General features: G+C 45.9%; 1 protein-coding gene across 2 annotated transcripts in view; it reads left to right on the top strand.

Moving 5' to 3' along the window:
• Nucleotides 1-26,451, top strand: part of LOC140194776 (collagen alpha-1(XV) chain-like) — a 333,668-nt gene that overhangs the window by 267,951 nt on the left and 39,266 nt on the right. The window contains exons 24-30 of one of the 2 annotated variants that reach the window (XM_072252059.1): nucleotides 8,768-8,842; nucleotides 9,472-9,507; nucleotides 10,502-10,555; nucleotides 10,648-10,707; nucleotides 14,675-14,761; nucleotides 14,903-14,944; nucleotides 23,198-23,240. In XM_072252059.1, coding sequence (XP_072108160.1) covers nucleotides 8,768-8,842; nucleotides 9,472-9,507; nucleotides 10,502-10,555; nucleotides 10,648-10,707; nucleotides 14,675-14,761; nucleotides 14,903-14,944; nucleotides 23,198-23,240 — 397 coding nt within the window. The remainder of the gene's footprint in view (nucleotides 1-8,767; nucleotides 8,843-9,471; nucleotides 9,508-10,501; nucleotides 10,556-10,647; nucleotides 10,708-14,674; nucleotides 14,762-14,902; nucleotides 14,945-23,197; nucleotides 23,241-26,451) is intronic. The other variant, XM_072252067.1, reaches the window with a different exon arrangement.

Below are 26,451 nucleotides of genomic sequence, written 5' to 3'. Positions count from 1 at the left end.
CAAGAAGAAAAGAAGAGTTTACGAAAGGTTCAAAAAAATAGGTAACGATAGAGATCTAGAAGATTATAAGGCTAGCAGGAAGGAGCTTAAGAACGAAATTAGGAGAGCCATAAGGGGCCATGGGAAGACCTTGGCAAGCAGGATTAAAGAAAATCCCAAGGCATTCTACAAGTATGTGAAGAGCACAATGATAAGACGTGAGAGAATAGGACCAATCAAGTATGACAGTTGAAAAGTGTGTATGGAACCAGAGGAGATAGCAGGGGTACTTAATGAAAACTTTGCTTCAGTATTCACTATCTTGGAGATTGTAGGGATGACTTGCAGTGGACTGAAAAGCTTGAGCATGTAGATATTAAGAAAGAGGATGTGCTGGAGTTTTTAGAAAGCATCAAGTTGGATAAGTCACCGGGACCAGACAAGATGTACCCCAGGCTACTGTGGAAAGCAAGGGAAGAGAGGGCTGAGCCTCTGGCGATGATCTTTGCATCATCAATGAGGACGGGAGAGGTTCCAGAAGATTGAAGGGCTGTGGATGTTGTTCCCTTATTCAAGAAAGGGAGAAGAGATAGTCTAGGAAATTATAGACCAGTGAGTCTTACTTCAGTGATTGGTAAGTTGATGGAGAAGATCCCGAGAGGCAGGATTTATGAACATTTGGAGAGGCATAATATGATTAAGAATAATCAGCATGGCTTTGTCAAAGGCAGGTTATGCCTTACGAGCCTGATTGAATTTTTTGAGGATGTGACTAAACACATTGATGAAGGTAGAGCCATAGATGTAGTGTACATATATGGATTTCAGCAAGGCACTTGATAAGGTACCCCATGCAAGGCTTATTGAGAAAGTAAGGAGGCATGGGATCCAAGGGGACATTGCTTTGTGGATCCAGAACTGGCTTGTCCACAGAATGCAAAGAATGATTTTAGATGGGTAATATTCTGCATGGAGTTGGTGACCAGTTGTGTGCCTCAGGGATCTGTTCTGGGTCCCTACTCTTTGTGATTTTTATAAATGACCTGGATGAGGAATTGGGGGGATGAGTTAGTAAATTTGCTGATGACATAAAGGTTGGGGGTGTTGCGGATAGTGTGGATTGTGAATTATGAGGGGTATAGGTGGGGCTTTTTCTACTGAGGTTGGGTTGAGATCAAGAGCCGAAAGATAATGTTGCAGTTTTATAGGACCCTGGTCAGACCCCACTTGGAGTACTGTGCTCAGTTCTGGTCGCCTCACTACAGGAAAGACGTGGAAACCATAGAAAGGGTGCAGAGGAGATTTACAAGGATGTTGCCTGGATTGGGGAGCATGCCTTATGAGAATAGGTTGAGTGAACCTGGCCTTTTCTCCTTGGAGCGACGGAGGATGAGAGGTGACCTGATAGAGATGTACAAGATAATGAGAGGCATTGATCGTGTGGATAGTCAGAGGCTTTTTTCCAGGGCTGAAATGGCTAGAACGAGAGAGCACAGTTTTAAGGTGCTTTGAAGCAGGTACAGAGGAGATGTCAGGGGTAAGTTTTTACGCAGAGAGTAGTGAGTGCATGGAACGGGCTGCCAACGATGGTGGTGGAGGCGGATACAATAGGGTCTTTTAAGAGATTCCTGGATAGGTACATGGAGCTTAGAAAAATAGAGGGTAATGTGTAATCCTAGGTAATTTCGAAGGTAAGGACATAGCTCCAAGTGCTGATCCACACGCTAAGCTCATCCGCCTTATTCATGATACTCCTCTCATTAAATTAGACACATCTCAAACCGTTGGTCTGAGTGCGTCCTTTCTCTATCACCTGCTTATCCTCCCTCTCGCACCGTCTCCAAGCTTTCTCTATTTGTGAGTCAACCTCCCTTTCCTCTGTAACTTCAATTTGGTTCCCACCCCCTCCACCCCGCAATTCTAGTTTAAATTCTCCCCAGCTGCCTTAGCAAACCTCCCCGCCAGGATATTGGTCCCCCTTGGGATTCAAGTGTAACCCGTCCTTTTTGTACAGATCACACCTGCCCAAAAGAGGTCCCAATGATCCAGAAATCTGAATCCCTGCCCCCTGCTCCAATCCTTCAGCCATGCATTTATCCTGCACCTCATCCTATTCCTATACTCACTGTCACGTGGCACAGGCAGTAATCCTGAGATTACCACCTTTGCGGCCCTACTTCTCAACTTCCTTCCTCACTCCCTGTAGTCTGTTTTCAGGACCTCCTCCCTTTTCCTGCCTACGTTGTCGGTACCAATGTGTACCACAACTTCTGGCTGTTCACTTTCCCACTTCAAGATATCGTGGACACGATCAGAGACATCCCGGACTCTGGCACCCGGGAGGCAAACTACCAACTGCGTTTCTTTCCTGCATCCACAGAATCACCTGTCTGACTCCCTAAGTATAGAGTCCCCTATCACTGCTGCCATCCTCTTCCTTTCCCTACCCTTCTGAGCCACAGAGCCAGACTCCGTGCCAGAGGCACAGCCACTGTTGCTTCCCCCAGGTAGGTCGCTCCCCCCAACAGTACTCAAGCAAGAGTACTTACTGTCAAGGGGCACATTCACTGGGGTACTCTCTAGCCTCTGACTCCTGCCCTTCTCTCTCCTGACTGTTATCTAGTTATCTGTCTCCCCAGGCCCTGGTGTGACTACCTGCCTATAGCTCCTCTCTATCACCTCCTCCCCTAACCAGACGAAGGTCATCGAGCTGCATCTTCAGTTCCCTAATGTGGTCCCTAAGGAGCTTCAGCTCAATGCACCTGATGCAGATGTGGCTGTCCGGGAGGCTGGGAGTCTCCCAGACCTCCCACATCAGACACCGAGCACAGAAAACTGGCCTCACACACATACTTCCTGTCTGTATTCTACACAGGCAATCTACCTTGCCTCGACCCTTTATCGCCAAAGCCCCATTGAGCCAAAGCCTTCCTACTCTGTCTCCCTTTATTCTGACGCCCGCTTCTCTGACACCCACTGTATAAATCTGTCTTCTTTTTAAACTCTTCTCGCTGTTCTCACTGGCTGACTTCCACGCGCTTGCGCAGTCGTGCCCAGTTCAATCCACTGAAGTAAAACGATAAGGTCTTTTAAGAGACTCCTGGATAGGTACATGGAGCTTAGAAAAATAGAGGGTTATGGGTAAGCCTAGGAGTTCTAAGGTAAAGACATGTTCAGCACAGTTTTGAGAGCCAAAGGACCTGTGTTGTGCTGTAGGTTTTCTATGTTTCTGTTTCTATATTTGTCCACATGAAGAGGAGAGCGAGTTTATAAAGCTGGCGGGAGCAAAGGATGATGGGAATGGTAGAGTGGAGTGCCATGGGAGGGGTGTGGGACAGGTGGCAGTGAAAGAGTGCCAGGGGCAGGGGGTGGCATGGGTGTAGACGCACCAGCCCTGAGACACCGGGCAAGATCATTTCATTCCAAACAAATGGATTATTGATCATTACAAAATATCTTTCTGGTGCTTTCTGCTCCCTCTTCTTTCCCTTCCCCTTTTTCCAACCATGATTCCCTACCCCCTGTCCCCTTCCCACTCTCAGTCCACAATCGATACCCGTATCAGAATCAGATTTATCATCACTCCCATATGTCATGAAATTTGTTGTTTTGTTGTGCCAACAGTACAGTGCAATATGTAAAATTATTGTAATACTGTACAATAGTCTTTGGCACCCTAGCTATACATGTATGCTTCAGACTATTGGACAGTACTGTATAACCTCTAGTTACATAGAAACATAGAAAACCAACAGCACAATACAGGCCCTTCAGCCCACAATGCTGTGCCAAACATGAACTCACTTTAGAAATTACCTAGGGTTACCCATAGCCCTCTATTTCTCTAAGCTCCATGTACCTATCCAGGAGACTTAAAAGACCCTGGTTGGGGGGGTGGGAATCAAATTAAAGAGGCTAGGCATGAGGAGGTTAGTTCACAACAGGGGGATGGGAACCAGTGCAGAGAGACAGAGGGGTGTAAAGTGAGGGTAGAAGCAAAAAGTACTAAGGAGAAGAGTAAAAGTGGCAGGCTGACAAATCCAGGGCAAGCATTAAAAAGGGCCACTTTTCAACATAATTGTATAAGGGCTAAGAGAGTTGTAAAAGAGCGCCTGAAGGCTTTGTGTGTCAATGCAAGGAGCATTCGTAATAAGGTGGATAAATTGAAAGTGCAGATTGTTATTAATGATTATGATATAATTGGGATCACAGAGACATGGCTCCAGGGTGACCAAGGATGGGAGCTCAATGTTCAGGAATATTCAATATTCAGGAGGGATAGACATGAAGGGAGGGGAGGTGGGGTGGCGTTGCTGGTTAAAGAAGAGACTAACGCAATAGAAAGGAAGGACATAAGCCGGGAAGATGTGGAATCGATATGGGTAGAGCTGCGTAACACTAACGGGCAGGAGACGCTGGTGGGAGTTGTGTACAGGCCACCTAACAGTAGTAGTGAGGTCAGAGATGGTATCAAACAGGAAATTAGAAATGTGTGCAATAAAGGAACAGCAGTTATAATGGATGACTTCAATCTACATATAGATTGGGTGAACCAAATTGTTAAAGGTGCTGAGGAAGAGGATTTCTTGGAATGTATGCGGGATGGTTTTTTGAACCTACATGTCGAGGAACCAACTAGAGAGCAGGCTATTCTGGACTGGGTTTTGAGCAATGAGGAAGGGTTAATTAGCAATCTTGTCGTGAGAGGCCCCTTGGGTAAGAGTGACCATAATATGGTGGAATTCTTCATTAAGATGGAGAGTGACAAAGTTAATTCAGAAACAAAGGTTCTGAACTTAAAGAGGGGTAACTTTGAAGGTATGAGACATGAATTAGCTAAGATAGACTGGCAAATGACACTTAAAGGATTGACGGTGGATATGCAATGGCAAGCATTTAAAGGTTGCATGGATGAACTACAACAATTGTTCATCCCAGTTTGGCAAAAGAATAAATCAAGGAGGGTAGTGCACCCGTGGCTGACAAGAGAAATTAGGGATAGTATCAATTCCAAAGAAGAAGCATACAAATTAGCCAGAGAAAGTGGCTCACCTGAGGACTGGGAGAAATTCAGAGTTCAGCAGAGGAGGACAAAGGGCTTAATTAGGAAGGGGAAAAAAGATTATGAGAGAAAATTGGCAGGGAACATAAAAACTGACTGTAAAAGCTTTTATAGATATGTAAAAAGGAAAAGACTGGTAAAGACAAATGTAGGTCCCCTACAGACAGAAACAGGTGAATTGATTATGAGGAGCAAGGACATGGCAGACCAATTGAATAATTACTTTGGTTCTGTCTTCACTAAGGAGGACATAAATAATCTTCCAGAAATAGTAGGGGACAGAGGGTCCAGTGAGATGGAGGAACTGAGCGAAATACATGTTAGTAGGGAAGTGGTGTTAGGCAAATTGAAGGGATTGAAGGCAGATAAATCCCCAGGGCCAGATGGTCTGCATCCTAGAGTGCTTAAGGAAGTAGCCCAAGAAATAGTGGATGCATTAGTGATAATTTTTCAAAACTCGTTAGATTCTGGACTAGTTCCTGAGGATTGGAGGGTGGCTAATGTAACCCCACCTTTTAAAAAAGGAGGGAGAGAGAAACCGGGGAATTATAGACCGGTTAGCCTAACATCGGTGGTGGGGAAACTGCTGGATCAGTTATCAAAGATGTGATAACAGCACATTTGGAAAGCGGTGAAATCATCGGACAAAGTCAGCATGGATTTGTGAAAGGAAAATCATGTCTGACGAATCTCATAGAATTTTTTGAGCATGTAACTAGTAGAGTGGATAGGGGAGAACCAGTGGATGTGGTATATTTGGATTTTCAAAAGGCTTTTGACAAGGTCCCACACAGGAGATTAGTGTGCAAACTTAAAGCACACGGTATTAGGGGTAAGGTATTGATGTGGATGGAGAATTGATTAGCAGACAGGAAGCAAAGAGTGGGAATAAACGGGACCTTTTCAGAATGGCAGGTGGTGACTAGTGGGGTACCGCAAGGCTCAGTGCTGGGACCCCAGTTGTTTACAATATATATTAATGACTTGGATGAGGGAATTAAATGCAGCATCTCCAAGTTTGCGGATGACACGAAGCTGGGTGGCAGTGTTAGCTGTGAGGAGGATGCTAAGAGGATGCAGAGTGACTTGGATAGGTTAGGTGAGTGGGCAAATTCATGGCAGATGCAATTTAATGTGGATAAATGTGAAGTTATCCACTCTGGAGGCAAAAATAGGAAAACAGATTATTATCTGAATGGTGGCCGATTAGGAAAAGGGGAGGTGCAACGAGACCTGGGTGTCATTATACACCAGTCATTGAAAGTGGGCATGCAGGTACAGCAGGCGGTGAAAAAGGCGAATGGTATGCTGGCATTTATAGCGAGAGGATTCGAGTACAGGAGCAGGGAGGTACTACTGCAGTTGTACAAGGCCTTGGTGAGACCACACCTGGAGTATTGTGTGCAGTTTTGGTCCCCTAATCTGAGGAAAGACATCCTTGCCATAGAGGGAGTACAAAGAAGGTTCACCAGATTGATTCCTGGGATGGCAGGACTTTCATATGAAGAAAGACTGGATGAACTGGGCTTGTACTCGTTAGAATTTAGAAGATTGAGGGGGAATCTGATTGAAACGTATAAAATCCTAAAGGGATTGGACAGGCTAGATGCAGGAAGATTGTTCCCGATGTTGGGGAAGTCCAGAACAAGGGGTCACAGTTTGAGGATAAAGGGGAAGCCTTTTAGGACCGAGATTAGGAAAAACTTCTTCACACAGAGAGTGGTGAATCTGTGGAATTCTCTGCCACAGGAAACAGTTGAGGCCAGTACATTGGCTATATTTAAGAGGGAGTTAGATATGGCACTTGTGGCTACGGGGATCAGGAGGTATGGAGGGAAGGCTGGGGCGGGGTTCTGAGTTGGATGATCAGCCATGATCATAATAAATGGCGGTGCAGGCTCGAAGGGCCGAATGGCCTACTCCTGCACCTATTTTCTATGTTTCTATGTTTCTATCGTATCCACCTCCACCTCCATTGCCGGCAGCCCATTCCACACACTCACCACTCTCTGAGTAAAAAAACTTACCCCTGATATCTCTTCTGTACTTACTTCCAAGCACCTTAAAACTATACCCTCTCATGTTAGCCACTTCAGCCCTAGGTAAAAGCCTCTGACTAACCACACGATCAATGCCTCTCATCGTCTTATACACCTCTATCAAGTCACCCAAGAGGCCAAATTCACTCAACCTATTCTCATCAGGCATGCTCCCCAATCCAGGCAACATCCTCGTAAATCTCCTCTGCACCCTTTCTATAATTTCCACATCCTTTCTGTAGTGAGGCAACCAGAACTGAGCACAGGACTCCAAGTGGGGTCTGACCAGGGTCCTGTATAGCTGCAACATTACCTCTCGGCTCTTGATCTCAACCCAACCTCAGTAGAAAAAGCCCCTTCTATACCCCTCATAACGTTGTATACCTCCATCGAATCTGCCCTCATTCTCCTGCGCTCCAAGGAATGAAGTCCAAACCTGTTCAACATTTCCCTCTGACTCAGGTCCTCAAGTCTCAGCAACATTCTTGTCAATTTGTGTTGCTCCAGGTTTCCAGCATCTGCAGAATCTTTTGTGTTTACTTTTTAAACCTTCAATCGCTATCTCTTTCCAAAAGATCTTATCTTCAGGGCATGAAGATGCATGTGAGTTTGCTTGGGCCTGATTGACAGGAATTAGTACAATTTATTTTCTTCAGTAGCTCATCGCTATTCGCAGATGGTGAGAGAGGGATTGTATGACACCCCCTCCCACCCCCGTCACTTCTGATGGCCCGTATCTTAGGCAGCTGAAGAAATCGTTGCCAACACACGCAAAATGCTGGAAGAACTCAGCAGGTCAGGCAGCACCTATGGAAATGAATAAACAGTCAACGTCTCAGCCCAAGTCCCTTCTTCAGGACAGAGAGGGAAGGGGGAAGATGCCAGAATAAAAATGTGGGCAGTGGGGAAAGAGGCTAGCTGGAAGATGACAGGTGAAGCCAGGTGGGTGGGTAAGGTCAAGGGCTGGAGAAGAAGGAATCTGATGGGAGAGGAGGGTGGAATTTGGGAGAAAAGGAAGGGGGAGGAGAATAGAAATAGTTACAGTGTTGGATCAGATCTTCTAAAATCTCCTCATCACTGAAAATCTTTTGTGCCTTCTGTTCTTTGTACCCCTTTTAACAGAGAAACATAGAAATCTACAGCACGTTACAGGCCCTTTGGCCCACAATGTTATGCTGACCATGTAACCTATAGAATTTCCCTTCTGCATAGCCCTCTATTTTTCTAAGTTCTATGTACCTATCTAAGAGGTTCTTAAAAGACCCTATTATATCCACTTCCACCACCGTCACTGACAGTGCATTTCTCGCATCCACCACACTCTGTGTGTAAAACAGCCTTGATATCCCCTCTGTAAATATTTCCAAGCACCTTAACACCATTCCCCCTCGTTTTAGCCACTTCAGCCCTGGAAAAATGCCTCTCATCACCTTATACACTTCTATCAGGTCACATCTCATCCTCTGTCGCTCCAAGGAGAAAAGGCCAAGTTCACTCAACCTGCTTTCATCAGGCACACTCTCCAATCCAGGCAACATCCTTGTAAATCTCCTCTGCACTCTCTCTGTAAGTGTCCTCCCTGCCAGCAATGTAGATGATAAGCCGGCCTGCACAGATCCACACGTAGGCTTTCACCATCTTTGCATCCTCTTGTTACATCAGACTCCTTATTTTGTTTTGACTGCAGGGTGAAAAGGGTGAGCCTGGAGGTATTTTGGCCACAGATACCTCAATGCTGGCCTTGTCAGTAAAAGGTGAAAAGGTAAGTGTAGCAGATGGTGGAAGGGGAATTTAATCGTCTGTTGATTAAACCAAGATTATTTGATGCTTTAAATCCTGGCGAATCACGTAATTAGAATGTATCTTGGCTATTGATCACTAATCCTGACTATTTATCATCCAATTATAACTTGGCTTGATCACTGTGCATCACTTTCCCAGGCAATAGATCACATAATTGTAACTCATCTTGGCTATTGATCACTTACTCATCATTTAACCTGGCTGTTGATAACTTATCTGGAATCAGAGTCAGAAATCAGGTTTAATATCACTGGCATATGTCATGAAATACGTTGCCATGCCGCAGCTGTACATTGCAGTGTACAACCACAAAAATTGTAAACTACAGTAAGAAGTGTTTAGATTTTTTAAAGTGAAGTTAAACAAGCGGTGCAGAAAGAGAGAGAAAAGACAAAGTAGCGAGATAGCGTTCGAGGTGAACAACGTCCATTCAGCGATCTGCTGGAGCGGGGAAAAGCTGTTCCTGAATCGTTAAGGAAATGATCACTTATATTGGCTATTGTTCACACAGTTATAACTTACCTTAGTTATTGATCACTTATCCCGGTTATTGATCATGTAATTAATTATATTTTATCTTCCTCACAGGGTCAACGTGGCCCGCAAGGACCCTCTGGGCCTCTGGTAGGAAGTCTTTACACATTGGACTTTCCTTTTCCGCATGAGTTATGATTTGAATTGTAGATTATAATGCCCCTCTTATTGGGACTTCAGATTAATTATGGGAGTTTCAGAAGGCACCACACAGATTTGTCCAGATGCTACTGGGGTGAAGTTTCATGCGGTGAGGGTGGGGAAGATCAACTCAGACCCCTGATGATGATGAAGAAGATACCTTAGACCCATAAGACCATAAGATATAGGAGCAGAATTAGGCTATTTGGCCTATCAAGTCTGCTCCGCCATTTCAGCTGGCTGATCCATTCTCGCCAATCTGCCTTCTCCCCGTATCCCTTCGTGACCTGACTAATCAAGAACGTATCAACCTCTGCCTTAAATATATTCAATGACTTGGCCTCCACTGACACCTGTGGCAATGAATTCCACAGATTCACCACCCTTTGGCTAAAGAAATTCCTCCACATCTCTGTTCTGAATGGACATCCCTCTATTCTGAGGCTGTGTCCTTTGAGGCTGGTGATCTTATGGAAGAATTCAAAATAATCATAAGAGATAGGAGCAGAATTAGGCCATTCGGCCCATTGAGTCTGTTCTGCCATTTCATCATGTCTAATCCATTTTTCCTCTAAGCCCCAATCCCCTGCCTTCTCCCTGTAATCTTTGATGCCCTGACTAACTAAGAACCTTACTGTTGCAATATATATTTCACTATATGTTTCGATGTACATGTGATAAATAAATGAATCTGAACTCTGATTCTTAGGGAAGGACAAAATGGAAACGCTCTGTGTTTCCCCAAGCAAGGGCCTAAAGGAGGGGGAGGCAAGTGATTAGGACAATCTCAGAGCAGCATTTAACTATGTATTCATTTGAAAATACGGCTGCACGTTTATTTCTTCTCAAACAACAGAGATTGTTTCTCGTGTCCTGACTGGAATCGAATGGAGGGTGTGACACAATGTCATTCAAAATCTCGTCTCTTCGACTTGTTTTGTAGGGGCCAATGGGGCATCCAGGGCCAAAAGGAGAGCTCGGTTTTCCAGGCAGACATGTAAGTTCAAAAGCATTACGGAGAGAAAAAAACAACATGAAATATTCAGAGCAGATAAATAAATAATCAGTGGATGTGTTTTGTTTTTGCAGGGTCGCCCAGGCATAAATGGTAGAAAGGGTCAGAAAGGTGAACCAGCATTAACTCCCGTGGTACGTGTGCTCTGATGAAATCTAATCAGCGCAGTTTATATTTCTCTTGATCTATGCGTCTCTCGAGAGATTATGGATAAAGACCGGCGAGTATATCATTCATACTGTGCAGGAATCGCACACTTTCCTGGGAGGCCAGCAGTTCAGATGCATGCTTCATCCATGAGATTTACAGCCTCACTAATCGATATTCTTTGACTTATCTCACTCCGTTTTGAACAACATTCATTGCCCCGTCTTGCCAACAGCTCTCCCTCTCTTGCCAACAAATTTCCCTCTCTCATCAACAGATTTCCCCGTCTCTCACCAGCAGCTCTCCCCGTCTCTCACCAGCAGCTCTCCCTCTCTCACCAACAGATCTCCCCTCTCTCACCAGCAGCTCTCCCTCTCTCACCAACAGATCTCCCCTCTCTCACCAGCAGCTCTCCCCGTCTCTCACCAGCCCCTCTCCCCCTCACCAGCAGCTCTCCCCGTCTCTCACCAGCCCCTCTCCCCCTCACCAGCAGCTCTCCCCCTCACCAGCAGCTCTTCTCCCTCTCACCAGCAGCTCTCCCCCCCACCAGCAGCACTCACCCCTCACCAGCAGCTCTTCCCCTCTCACCAACAGATCTCCCCCTCTCACCAACAGCTCTCTCCCTCTCACCAGCAGCTCTTCTCCCCTCACCAGCAGCTCTCCCCTCTAACCAGCAGTTCTCCCCCTCACCAACAGCTCTCCCCCTCACCAGCAGCTCTCCCCCTCTCACCAACAGATCTCCCCCTCTCACCAGCAGCTCTCCCCCTCTCACTAGCAGTTCTTCTCCCTCTCATCAGCAGCTCTTCTCCCTCTCACCAGCAGCTCTCCCCCTCACCAGCAGCTCTCCCCCTCGCCAGCAGCTCTTCCCCTCTCACCAGCAGCTCTTCTCCCCTCACCAGCAGCTCTCCCCCCTCTCACCAACAGCTCTCTCCCTCTCACCAGCAGCTCTTCTCCCTTTCACCAGCAGGTATCCCCCTCACCAGCAGGTATCCCCCTCTCACCAGCAGCTCTCCCCCTCACCAACAGATCTCCCCTCTCACCAGCAGCTCTTCTCCCTCTCACCAGCAGCTCTTCTCCCTCTCACCAACAGCTCTTCTCCCCTCACCAGCAGCTCTCCCCCCTCACCAGCAGCTCTCTCCTCTCACCAGCAGCTCTCCCTCTCACCAGCAGCTCCCCCCTCTCACCAGCAGCTCCCCCCTCTCACCAGCAGCTCTTCTCCCTCTCACCAGCAGCTCTTCTCCCCTCACCAGCAGCTCTCCCCTCTCACCAGCAGCTCTCCCCCTCTCACCAGCAGTTCTCCCCCTCACCAGCAGCTCTCCCCTCTCACCAACAGATCTCCCTCTCTCACCAGCAGCTCTCCCCCCCTCACCAGCAGCACTCCCTCCCTCGCCAGCAGCACTCCCCCCTCACCAGCAGCTCTCCCTCTCTCACCAGCAGCTCTTCTCCCTCTCACCAGCAGTTCTCCATCTCTCACCAGCAGCTCTCCCCCCTCACCAGCAGCTCTCCCCCCTCACCAGCAGCACTCCCTCCCTCGCCAGCAGCTCTCCCCCTCTCACCAGCAGCTCTTCTCCCCTCACCAGCAGCTCTCCCCTCTCACCAACAGACCTCCCCCTCTCTCACCAACAGATCTCCCCCTCTCACCAGCAGCTTTCTCCCTTTCACACAAGTTTCACACCTGGTGAAAATATTGAACTGAAGTAAGGATTTAGCCTAACCCTTGTCCATATCTCAGCTTATGTTAAAAATTCTAGTTCAAGTTTATTGTCATTCAACTATAGACGTGTACGGCAAAAGGAAATTTTGTTCCTCTGGCGCCGAGTACAGAGCTCAGTCTCTAAATTCACAGAGATCAATATAGTTACAATACAGCACATTTCGTTATGATAAAGTACATATGGTCAAACTATATATGCTGTAAATAACTATAAGTCATAACAGTAGAATTAGGTCATTCAGCCCATCTAATCTGCTGCACCATTCCATCAAGGTTTATTTGCTATCCTTCTCAACACTATTCTCCCTGCAACCTTTGACTCCCTGCAACCTTTGACGGCCAAACTATCAGCTTCCATTTTAAATATGCCCACCTCCACAGCCATCTGTACCAATAAATTCCACAAATTCACCCAACCCCCTTGGCTAAAGAAATTCCTCCTCATCTCCGTTCTAAAGGGTCATCCTTGTCTTCTGAGGCTATGCCCTCTGGTTCTCAACTTCTCCACTATAGGACACAAACTCTCCACATCCACTCTCTCTAGGCCTTTCAATATTCAATAGGTTTCAATGAGATCCCCCCTCACTCATCTAAACTCCAGTGAAGAACAGGCCCAGAGCTATTGAGCGCTATGTTAACCCTTCCATTCCCATGGTCATTCTCGCGAACTTGCTCTGACCCTCTCCAATGCTAGCACATCCTGTCTTTGATAAGGAGTCCGAAACCGCACATGCCTAGAAAAAATGTTGAACTTAATTAAAATTTTTGACTTCCCATTGTCCATACCTCAGGTTATGTTAGAAATGAAGATCAATTAAGAATCCAGATGGTTAGAATTACCCTTTTCTTTTTATGGAATTGTGTGGATAGCGCCATTTTTGGAGATTGAAGTCCTCTCTCTGACATCCCTCCTATCTTTTCCTCCCATCAGTTTAAAATTAGCCATTAACCCTGGGAAAAAGCCTCTGGCTGCTGACTCTTATTTATTCCTCTTATCGTTTTGTACACCTGTATCAAGTCACCTCTCATCCTCCTTCAGTCCAAAGAGAAAACACCAAGCTTGCTCAACCTATCTCCATGAGATACTGTATGCTCTCTAATCCAAGCAGCGTCTTAGTAAATCTCTTCTACACCCTCTCTAAAGCCGTCTCATCCTTCCTGTAATGAGGCGACCAGAACTAAACACAATACTTCCTTATTCCTCTCCATAGATGCTGCCTGACCTGTTACGTTCCTCCAGCATTTTGTGTGTGTTTTATTCTCAGGCTTTCTTTACTGTTTAATAAAGGTGAATATGTCTGATAGAACATAGATCTTCAAACAATGCAGGACCTTTGGCCCTCAAAGTTGTGTCAACCTGCAAGATCAATCTAATTCTTCCCTCCATATGCCCTCTATTTTTCTATCATTCATGTGCCTATTCAAGAGTCTCTTAAATATCGCTAATAGATTGCCCTCTACCACCAGGGAACCCCATACACCCACCACTCTCTGTGTAAAAAACCTACCCCTCACATCCCCTCCTATACTTTCCCCCAATCATCTGAAAATTATGTTCTTTTATTTTACCATTTTCTACCCTGGGGAAAAAAGTCTCTGGCTGTCCACTGCATCTATGGCTCTTATCATCTTGTACATGTTGGTCACCACTCATCTTCCTTCATTCCAAAGATAAAAGCCCTAGCTCACTCAACCTTTCCCCATAAGACATGCTCTTTAGTCCAGGTAGCATTCTAGTAAATCTCCTCTGAACCGTCTCTAAAGCTTCCACATTCTATAATGATGCGACCAAAACTGGACACAATACTCCTTTATTCCCTCCATAGATGCTGCCTGACCTGCAGAGTTCCTCCAGCATTTTGTGTGTGGATTTCCAATTTCTGCAGAACCTCGGGTGATTACAAAACTCTTAAGTGTGGTCTAACCAGGATTTTATAGAGTTGCGGCATTATCTGTGGCCCTTGTACTCTATTTCGTTTCAGTCATCTCGGTCCTTTAGTATCAGAGAATCTATACAGTATACAACTTGAAATTTGTACTCTTCACAGACATCCACAAAAACAAGAGACCCCATAGAATGAATGATAGAACATCAAAGCTCCCAAAGTCCCTCCTCCCCCACCCTCCGCACAAGCAGGAGCAAAACGTGATTGCATTCTCTATGCCAAGAGTTGAGAAGGAGACTCTCATTCTTAGTCAAAAGACTAACAGAAAAACCAATAATCTGATTCCATTTTCAGAGCCCTGTTGGGTCTCCTGGACCTCCAGGTCCTCCAGGTCCTCCGGGAATTCCAGGACGTCCTGGTCGGATTCTCAACATAAAAGGAGTAAGTTATTTCTTCACTTCTTTGGGTTACTCATCTTTCTCTGTATTGTTCTTTTCCCATTTGGTGATCTGATTTTTTTTAAATCACCTCTGTGTTCACTTGTTTTTAATTGCCAATTCACTTTCCTTCAACTTTGAATAGACAGTTTTTCCAGTTCCTCCCAGGCCGCACTGCAAAATGCTCGTAAGTGTAATGAAGAATACGTTGTCATGTTTTGGTATTGCAGTTCCTTTTGACAAATGGAAGTCCAACATTTTGGTAACCCAGCTGTGAGCGTATGCTTGGTCTTCTGTTCATTAATAATCCCTGAGACCTTTTTCTTTCTGCCTGTGCTTGTCCTGAATGCTACAACTTACATGCTTAACACTCCAAAAGTAAGTATTCATTTCTTATTAAAACTGGACCAGTTACTGACTTCAGACATGTTGTCTTGTGTCTTAACATAATTGTGAAGATGTGAACAGCCTTTGGAAATGTGCTTGTCTGGTGTAGCCAGGAGTACTGTCTCATGAAATGCACTTCACAGGAGGAAATGCTATGGCCAAGATGCCATTTCAGCATAACGTTGAACCAAGAACAGTACAGCACAGCACTGGCCCTTCGGCCCACAATGATCTGCTGACCTTTAACCTACTCTACAAAGTACATTTATTATCAAAGTTCATATATGTCACCATATACAACCCTGCAATTTGCTTTATTGCAGGCATCCTCAGTAAATCCAATAACCATAATAGAATCAATGGAAGGCCTTGCCCAACGGAACAGACAAACAACCAGTGTGCAAAAGACAACAAACTGTTCAAATGCGAAAGAAATAATATTAATAATAAGTAATAACTATCGAGAACATGAGATGAGGAGTCCTTGAAAGTGAGTCCATGCATTGTGGGGACATCTTAATGATGAGACAAGTGAAGTTGAGTGAAGTTATCCCCTTTGTTTGAGGAGCCTGATGGTTGAGGGGTGATATCTGTGACTGAACCTGGTGGCATGAGTTCTGAGGCTCCTGTACCTCCTTCCTGATGGCAGCAGTGAGAAGGGAGCATAACTTGGTGGTGGGGGTCCCGAATGATGGATGCTGTTTTCATGCAACAGCGTTTCATGCAGATGTGCCCAGTGGTTGGGAGAGCTTTATCCATGATGGACTGGGCAGTATCCACGGCTTTTTTTGGTGTTTCCATACCAGGCCATAAGACCATAAGATATAGGAGCAGAGGTAGGCCATTCAGCCCATCAAGTCTGCTCCACCATTCAATCATGGGCTGATCCAATTCTTACAGTCATCCCCACTCCCCTGCCTTCGCCCCATACCCTTTGATGCCCTGGCTAATCAACAATATATCTGTCTCTGCCTTAAATACACCCAATGACTTGGCCTCCACTGCCACTCGTGGCAACAAATTCCACAGATTTACCAGCCTCTGACTAAAGTAATTTCTCCCCATCTCAGTTCTAAATGGACATCCTTCAATCCTGAAGTCATGCCCTCTTGTCCTAGACTCCCCTACCATGGGAAATAACTTTGCCATATCTAATCTGTTCAGGCCTTTTAACATTTGGAATGTTTCTATGAGATCCTCCTTCATTCTCCTGAACTCCAGGGAATATAGCCCAAGAGCTGCTAGACGTTCCTCATAAGGTAACCCTTTCATTCCTGGAATCATTCTCGTGAATCTTCTCTGAACCCTCTCCAATGTCAATATATCCTTTCTAAAATAAGGAGCCCAAAACTGTACACAATACTCCAAGTGTGGTCTCACAAGTGCCTTATAGAGCCTCAACATCCTCAACATCACATCCCTGCTCTTATATTCTATACCTCTAGAAGTGAATACCAACATTGCATTCACCTTTTTCACCACCGACTCAACCTGGAGGGTTAACCTTTAGGGTATCTTGCACAAGGACTCCCAAGTCCCTTTGCATCTCTGCATTTTGAATTCTCCCCCATCTAAATAAAAGTCTGTCCATGTATTTCTTCCATCAAAGTTCATGACCATACACTTTCCAACATCATATTTCATTTGCCACTTCTTTGCCCAGTCTCTCTGCAGGCTCTCTGTTTCCTCAACACTACCCGCTCCTCCATCTATCTTTGTATCATCAGCAAATTTAGCCACAAATCCATTAATCCCATAGTCCAAATCATTGACAGACATCGTAAAAAGCAGCGGTCCCAACACCATCCCCTGTGGCAACTGGCAGCCAGCCAGAATAGGATCCCTTTATTCTCACTCGGTTTTCTGCTGATCAGCAATGCTCCACCCTCGCTAGTAACTCCCCTGTAATTCCATAGGCTCTTAATTTGCTAAGCAGCCTCATGTGCGTCACCTTGTCAAAGGCCTTCTGGGAATCCAAGTACACCACGTCTACTGCATCTCCTTTGTCTACCCTGCTTGTAATTTCCTCAAAAAGTTGAAGTAGGTCAGTCAGGCAGGATTTTCCTTTCAGGAAACCATTCTGGCTTTGGTCTATCTTGTCATGTGCCTCCAGATACTCTGTAATCTCATCCCTAACAATCAATTCCAACAAGTTCCCAACCACTGATATCAGGCCATGATGCAACCATGCAGGAGAGAAATACTCTCCACTCTACATATATAGAAGTTTGTCTAAGTTTTAGATGTCATGTCAAACCTTCATTAACTTCTAAGGAAGTAGAGGCACTACCTTGCTTTCTTCATAATGGCACTCGTGTGTTGGACCCAGTACGGGTCCTCAGAAATAATAACACTGAGGAATTTACTCGAAGACCAACCTAATGCTCCCTACCCACATAGCCCCCGATATTTTTTTATCATCCACGTGCCTATAGAAGAGTCTCTTAAATGCCCCTAACGTATAATAATTACCATTATTTGTCACTGAAGGAGCTGACTCTGGAGGTACTGGGAAACTGCTTCTCGGGCCAGATGTGACCTGAGGAAAAGAAACAGCCAGCCAGATGTGATACCCTGCGATACACCTGCCTGAGTGGGCAATGAATGGAGCAGATGTAATAATCATTACATCTTCGAGTTGCAAACTCATTTTCGCTGTATTGGTGCATGACAAATTGTACAGTACTATGCAATGACAATAAAGATATTTCAATTTTCAAAGTGGAAAAAGTTAAATTTCTGCAGGCCACTGCAGAATGGTTGAAAACAACTTACCCCTTACATCGTTCAATGCCCCGTCCCCTATACTTTCCTGCAGTCGCCTTAAAATTATGACCTTTGGTATCAGCCATTTCTGCTCTGGGGAAGATGGCTCTGAGCAGAACACACGGGAGAATTTTCTTTCATCCATTGCAAAGCTGAAGTTACAATAATATCAACATCTACACATCTGGCATTTGTGTTTTTCTCATTGTTGCATAACAATTCAATTAAAACACTTGGCTCACGGCCTCGGCGTTCATTACCTGGGTCTGCAGTGTTGCGCGGCCAGCATACTGCCAATGCTTGCCAAAGATTCACTTTGTGCCTCCACCTGTGCTTCTTAACCCCTTGTACACCTCAATGAAGACACATCTCATGTTCCTTCACTCCAAAGAGAAAAGTCCTAGTTTGTTCAACTTGTCTTAGGACATAGAATAGTACAGCACATTACAGGCCCTTTGGCCCACAATGTTGTGCCAACCCTCAAAGCCTGCCTCCCATATAACCCCCCACCTTAAATTCCTCCATATACCTGTCTAGTAGTCTCTTAAACTTCACTAGTGTATCTGCCTCCACCACTGACTCAGGCAGTGCATTCCACACACCAACCACTCTCTGAGTAAAAAACCTTCCTCTAATATCCCCCTTGAACTTCCCACCCCTTACCTTAAAGCCGTGTCCTCTTGTATTGAGCAGTGGTGCCCTGGGGAAGAGGTGCTGGCTATCCACTCTATCTATTCCTCTTATTATCTTGTACACCTCTATCATGTCTCCTCTCATCCTCCTTCTCTCCAAAGAGTAAAGCCCTAGCTCCCTTAATCTCTGATCATAATGCATACTCTCTAAACCAGGCAGCATCCTGGTAAATCTCCTCTGTACCCTTTCCAATGCTTCCACATCCTTCCTATAGTGAGGCGATCAGAACTGGACACAGTACTCTAAGTGTGGCCTAACCAGAGTTTTATAGAGCTGCATCATTACGTCGCGGCTCTTAAACTCTATCCCTCGACTTATGAAAGCTAACACCCCATAAGCTTTTTTAACTACCCTATCCACCTGTGAGGCAACTTTCAGGGATCTGGGGACATGTACCCCCAGATCCCTCTGCTCCTCCACACTACCAAGTATCCTGCCATTTACTTTGTACTCTGCCTTGGAGTTTGTCCTTCCAAAGTGTTCCACCTCACACTTCTCCGGGTTGAACTCCATCTGCCACTTCTCAGCCCACTTCTGCAACCTATCAATGTCTCTCTGCAATCTTCGACAATCCTCTACACTATCTACAACACCACCAACCTTTGTGTCATCTGCAAACTTGCCAACCCACCCTTCTACCCCAACATCCAGGTCATTAATAAAAATCACGAAAAGTAGAGGTCTCAGAACAGATCCTTGTGGGACACCACTAGTCACAATCCTCCAGTCTGAATGTACTCCCTCCACCACCACCCTCTGCCTTCTGCAGGCAAGCCAATTCTGAATCCACCTGGCCAAACTTCCCTGGATCCCATGCCTTCTGACTTTCTTAATAAGCCTACCGTGTGGAACCTTGTCAAATGTCTTCATAAGATATGCTCTCTAATCCAGACAGCATCTTGGTAAATCTCCTCTGAAACCTCTCTAAGGCTCCCACATCCTTTTACCTAACCTTTGGACGCACTTCGAAGCATTCATGATCAAAGTCAATTCATTATCTTATTTTATCTTATCTTATCAATTTATTTATTAATGGGGAGAAGGCAGGATATTGGGGTTGAGAGGAAATGGACCAGCCATGATGAAATGGCAGAGCAGACTCGATGGGCCAAATGGCCTAATTCTGCCCTAATGCATTATGGTCTTATGGTGTTATTGCAAGCATGAGAATATCTGCTGGAAATCCAAAGCTACACACACAAGATGCTGGGGGAACTCAGCAGGTCAGGCAGCATCTATGGAAATGAGTAAACAATCGATGTTTTGGGCCGAGGCCCTTCTTCCGGTCTGGAGAAGGGTCTCAGCCCGAAACATCGACTATTTACTCTTTACCATAGATGCTGCCTGACCTGCTGAGTTCCTCCAGCACCTTGTGTGTGTAGCTTATGGTGTCGTTGAGATACAGCTGGGAAAAGGCCCTTCCGGCCCTTCAAGCCAGGCTGCCCAGCTATCCCCCGATTCAACCCTAACCTAGTCTCAATGACCAATTAACCTACCGACCGGTGGGGAACCCACGCGGTCACCGGGAGAACATACAGACTCCTCATAGGCAACAGAGGGAATTGAACCTGTGTCAGCTGTACTGTAAAGTATTGTGCTGACCACTACACTACCGTGTTGGCCCAAACAAGAACCACCCTGAGATTCATTTGTAGCAGCTATCAATGGGAAAATAAAGAAATACAATGGAATTTATGAAAATCTACATATTAACAGACTGACAAACAGCTAATATGTAAAAGAAATCAAATTGTGCGAATAAAAAATAAATAATACTGAGAACATCACTTGTAAAGACTCCTTGAAAGCCAGTCTGTAGGTTGTGGAATTAGTTCAGATCTGACGTGAGTGAAGTTATCCACACCGGTTCAAGAGCCTGATGGTTGTAAGACCATAAGATATCAGAGAAGAATTAGGCCATTCGGCCCATCATGTCTGTTCTGGTCATTCCATCATGACTGATTCTTTACCCCTCACAACCCCAGCGTCCTACCTTTCCCCCGAAATAGCAGTTCCTGAAACTGGTGGTGTAGGATCTAAGGCTGCTGTACCTCTTTGCTGAACTTCACCTTAATCAATGAGCTCACCTTAAAACTCCTGCACTTGCTTGAGAGACAGAACTTCCGGAGCAATTTCCAGAGGCTTAACAGAATTGTCGCTGAACCTTATGGGAAGCATGATAGTAAATAGAAATGAATGTGGCATGATGCATGGCGAAAACCTGCCGGTTAATTGTTTTGCATGACATCGTTCAATGGTTCAATTTAATATCAGAGAATGTCTACAGTATGCAACCTGAAATTCTTACTCTTCACAGATATCCACAAAACAGAAAAAACCCCAAAGGATGAATGAGAGAAAATGTTAGAACCCCAAAGCCCCCCTCCCCCCCCACACACACAAGCAGCAGCAAAACATCAACCCTGCGTTCTCCCCCTCCCCCCACTTGCTTCAGCAAGTGTGTCAGCCAGGACCCCCCACCCCCCACCATGCTAGCAATAGCAAAGTCCCTGGAGACTACAATCTACTGTCCATCCCAACACTCCGCCATCTCAGACAGGCTCTCACTCTCACTAATGAGGGAGAGAGAGATATCACTCCTGCCACAACGAGAGGGAGACCTTCAGCTCACTTTTCCGATGTTGCAATCTGCCGCGTCGCTTGCCTGAGCCTTCTGACTCGAAGACGAACAGACTCTCAGCCACCATCGAGAGAGAGGGGGAGAGCGGGATCGCTCGAGTGCAGGAGCCTCCAACAGCTGCTCACATCACCCGCTATCTCGGTGATTCGGTCTCCCACGACACCTCGGTCGGTGACATTGGAATCGGGTCGTCCACGGGGCCACAACCCGAAGGCACGCCTGGAGATATCGAAACGCCAGGCCGCTTGGCAATTCCGAGAGCAAGAACTCACCGCCCCTGACTTAGAATGCATACTGCGGCAAGGGCAATTGTGCATGATGCAGCGCCTGATGGGTAGAGAGTGTTGGACATCGAGGGTCTGGATACAAAAACGCGAGTGCTCTCTGCATCTTTTGAGTCCTCAAGTGAGAAATAATCTGCTCATTACTCTCTCTATTTATTGAGATTTGCACAGGAATATAGATTTATGCCAAATATCAGTTGTTGGAATTAAGGTTGTTATGGCCGGGGATGGTATTGGTGACGAGCTCCCAATGGTGTGCACCTCAAACAGCCTCTGACAACAAGTCCAGCTCCTGTCCTTCACCTGTGGCTTAGTTACAAAGCCCAGCAGAACCATTTCTACTGATAGGAGAAGGGGCAAAGGTGGGTTATCGGCACCTTAAAACCCGTCACTTAGGGTAAATGGGGCTCGTCAGCCGTGGCTGGCAGCTCTTCTAAGAAAAGGAAATTCCGAGCTCAAACCTCCGGTGCCTTGTGGCCATATCCACTCACGGGGAAGGCTTCAGGAGTAAACTCAAGAGAAATCTGGAGCTGGAGTCTCCATCTTGAGTTCAATGCTGACTGGCAACTCCTGCAACACTGCCAAACTGAACCGGTCTCTGCCGTTCCTTTAGGTTCATCGGATGTGTGGAGAAGGGGAGCAACAGCTTGCTCTCCGTATCGTACTGGCCTGGCCTCTGTATCTAGACGGCTAGGACGCAATATTCATGGTTGACCCTGACCAACGGAGGCCTCAATAAGACTCAAGTCATAACATCCGCTCATTTACCTCATCTCTCACCTCCACTCAGGGCCCCAAACTGTTCTCCCAGGTGAGGCAACACCTCACCAGCTAATCTGTTGCAGTCATCTACTGTATCCGGTGCTCCCGAATGGACATCCTCGACGTTAGTGAGACCTGACAAAGATTGGAGGACGGATTTGCCCAGCACGTTCGCTCCATCTGCAAGAAGCCAGACTTCCTGGTGGCCAACCATTTTAATTCCAATTCTCACATTCATTTGGACACGTCAGTTCATGGTCTCCTCTCTATGACGAAGCCACTCTCTGGTTGGAGGAGCAACACTTCATATTTCATCTGGGTAGCCTCCAGCCTGATAGTATGAACATCAATTTCTCCAACCTGGCAAATTTTCCCCTTCCACTTCTTCCATTCCCCACTCTGGCCCCCTCCTACTCCTCACCTGCCTATCACCTCCCCCTGGTGCCTCTCCTCCTTTCTTCCATGGTCCACTCTCCTCTCCCATCAGATTCCCTCATCAGCCTACCCCTTTTGCACCTATCAGCTCCCAGCGTCTTACTTCATCCCCCTCCCCCATCCACCTGACCTCACCTATCACCTAGTTTGTACTCCTTCCCCTCTTATTCTAGCTTCTGCCCCCTCCTTTCCAGTCCTGAAGAAGGGTCTCTGCCTGAAACCTCAACTGTAATTCGTTTCCATAGATGCTGTCTGACCTGCTGAGTTTTCTAATTTTGTATGGATTTCCAGTGTCTGCAGAATCTCTTGTGCAGTGTTAAAATAAGGATTATCGACAGTGTTTGAAAGCTGTAAATAAACAATAGTTGAGATAATGTTAATTTTAAAATATTTCTGGGTGAATTTGCTGAGAGGTGTTGTGGACAGAGAAAGTTTGTTTTCAATAACGTCTTGTCTGTTTTTGATCTTTTAGATAAATGGTCAATTTCAACAAGAAGGGGATGTCAACTGTCTGGGTAGGTTAACTTGTTACCCGTCTGCTCACATCTGGGCACCAAGGTTAGCATGAGGCTATTACAGCCCGGAGCTTCTCGGAGCTCCGAGTTCAATTCCGCCGGCGTTCTGTGGGAAGTGTGGGTCTTCACCGTGTGCTCTGGTTTCCTCCCTCGGTCTAAAGATGTACCAGCTAGGTTAATTGGTCATTGTAAACTGTCCCGTGATTGGGTTAGGGTTAATTGGGGTTGTGGGGTTTCTGGGGCGGCGTGGCTCACAGTGCCAGAGGGCTGACTCCACACTGTATCTCTCAATAAGACAAATCTGCAATGCTTTTATTGGTTTGATCTATGTTACTTAGAGATACAGCGTAGTAGCAGATCCTTCTGGTCCAACAGGCCTGCGCTGGCCCATTTCACCAATGCAACCAATTAGCTATTAACTCCGACGTGCTTGGACGATGGCAAGATACAGGAGCACCCGGAGGAAACACAGTCAGTCACGCGGAGAACATACAAACTCCTTAAAAGACAGCAGCGGGAATTGAACCCAGGTCTTAGGCGCTGTCATAACATTACGCTACCGCCCCGCCCCCATTCTCCGCATGTGATTTCACTTTGTGACAAAGAATGTGTGCTTGTTTCTCTCGGTAAAAATGACCGTGGTCCTACCAACAGCAGGACAAAACACCTGGTCCATCCTGATCAGGACTTTGGCCTGAAGAATCATTCAGCTCATGATCGCCTATTCATTTCCAACCTACGTGCACAGTTTAGGTTTTCATTGGTTCAAACACCCAGAATAGCAAAGCTATTCATCACTCTGACTAAATGCTCTCCTTGAGCAATGTTGTTTCAGTGACACATATTCATGATATAGATGAGGGAGGATATCAGAACATCTGCTGTTTCAATGCTCTACTCATGCTTTGAACGCAAGGCCTGCCCAAACCTGCCTGCTTGTTCTCTTTGACACAGTATTGAGCTTTACGATCAGATGGACACAGATACAAGAGATGAACTAACTTCTCTGATTGTATCTTGCCATAAGTTTTTAAATTAACTATATTCTCCACTGGATTGGACTCTGAAAGCTGCATAACATTTAAAGCATTAGAAAGGGGCTGCTGTGAAGTTTTTCAGCAGCACCTCCAACTTTATTAAACTGCAGAAAAAACGCATTTCATATTATCTATGCAGAACAAAGTGTTTTATGAGCCTTTTGAAAGTGCTTGAAATATTGCATTAAAATATGGTCAACACACATCAAAGTTGCTGGTGAACGCAGCAGGCCAGGCAGCATCTGTAGGAAGAGGTGCAGTCGACGTTTCAGGCTGAGACCCTTCGTCAGAACTAACTGAAGGAAGAGTGAGTAAGAGATTTGAGAGGGGGAGGGGGAGATCCAAAATGATAGGAGAAGACAGGAGCGGGAGGGATGGAGCCAAGAGCTGGACAGTTGATTGGCAAAAGGGATGTGAGAGGATCATGGGACAGGAGGTCTGGGGAGAAAGACAAGGGGGGGGGAACCCAGAGGATGGGCGAGGGGTATAGTGAGAGGGACAGAGGGAGAAAAAGGAGAGTGAGAAAATGAATGTATGTATATAAATAAATAACGGATGGGGTACAAGGGGGAGGTGGGGCATTAGCGGAAGTTAGAGAAGTCAATGTTCATGCCATCAGGTTGGAGGCTACCCAGACGGAATATAAGGTGTTGTTCCTCCAACCTGAGTGTGGCTTCATCTTTACAGTAGAGGAGGCTGTAGATAGACATATCAGAATGGGAATGGGATGTGGAATTAAAATGTGTGGCCACTGGAAGATCCTGCTTTCTCTGGCTGATGACCTGATGGCATGAACATTGACTTCTCTAACTTCTGCTAGTGCCGCACCTCCCCCTCGTACCTCATCCGTTATTTATTTATATACATACATTCATTTTCTCTCTCTCCTTTTTCTCCTTCTGTCCCTCTGACTATACCCCTTGCCCATCCTCTGGGCTTCCCCCCTCCCCCTTTCTTTCTCCCTGGGCTTCCTGTTCCATGATCCTCTCATATCCCTTTTGCCAATCACCTGTCCAGCTCTTGGCTCCATCCCTCCCCCCTCCTGTCTTCTCCTATCATTTCGGATCTCCCCCTCCCCCTCCCACTTTCAAATCTCTTACTAGCTCTTTCTTCAGTTAGTCCTGTCGAAGGGTCTCGGCCCGAAACGTCGACTGTACCTCTTCCTACAGATGCTGCCTGGCCTGCTGCGTTCACCAGCAACTTTGATGTGTGTTGCTTGAATTTCCAGCATCTGCAGAATTCCTCATGTTTACATTAAAATATGGTGGCTGTTTTGGTTTGCACAGTTTTTAGTCTACTGATTTAAAAATAATTGAAAGCCTTAAGTAGATAATTTACAACAGGGCAGCAGAAACGGTCACTAGTGTGGTCTACCATCACTGCAGGACTTGTGTGTGTCCAGGATAATGAAGCGGGCAGGAAATGTCATTGAGGACACTACCTGCCCTGCAAACTGCCTTTTCCAAAAGCTCAATACTGCCTGTTGTTGGTGCTTGGGGCAGCAATGAAGGTCCCCCATTTCTGGCGGTGTTCAGGGTTTCTTCCTTCATCATGTCCGTAAGTTCCTCTGGGTTTCACTACTGTCAGTCATACAAGTCCCAGATGGAGACTCAGGAATGTCGTCACACTCAGATGTAGAGGGATTCTTCATTGCTGTTTCTGTAACAGTTTTGATTTACTAGTCAGGGTTGTTAACCCCGAGCTGAACCCCCAAACCTGAAGACTGGTGGACCACTCTTAGTCTGACCTCTAACTATTCACTTGTTTGGCATGGGTGACCCTACCAAGAGCCAACACACGAAGTCCTGACTCCGAGCATGCAAGCCTCCAAACCACGACAAGCTTCTGGTCCTCTTGGACATTCCAAAAGCTCTCAGGCTATTAAAACAAAAACTTCACGCCATCTTAAAAGTTTATTCCCCCAATCTGATCAACCATTCTAGTTAACCCCTTGCACCCCCTCTATCTATTACCCCTCTGCACTGTAAACACTTTAAACCACCTTGAATAATAGTTTACATTGTAAATACATGCTGACGTTTATGTATTTGTGCACATTTAATTCCCTATCTGTGGTCTGACTTCATTTTTCTATAATTCTTTATTTTTTATAATTGTTGAATGTTGTTGTTTTTGGTGCATGTTGTGCTCTGACCAACACACACAGCAAATTC

This window comes from Mobula birostris, chromosome 1, assembly GCF_030028105.1.
Source record: "Mobula birostris isolate sMobBir1 chromosome 1, sMobBir1.hap1, whole genome shotgun sequence".
Classification (NCBI taxonomy): domain Eukaryota; kingdom Metazoa; phylum Chordata; class Chondrichthyes; order Myliobatiformes; family Myliobatidae; genus Mobula; species Mobula birostris.
Note: the sequence above shows the minus strand (reverse complement) of the source record. Positions and strands in the feature narration are given on the sequence as shown.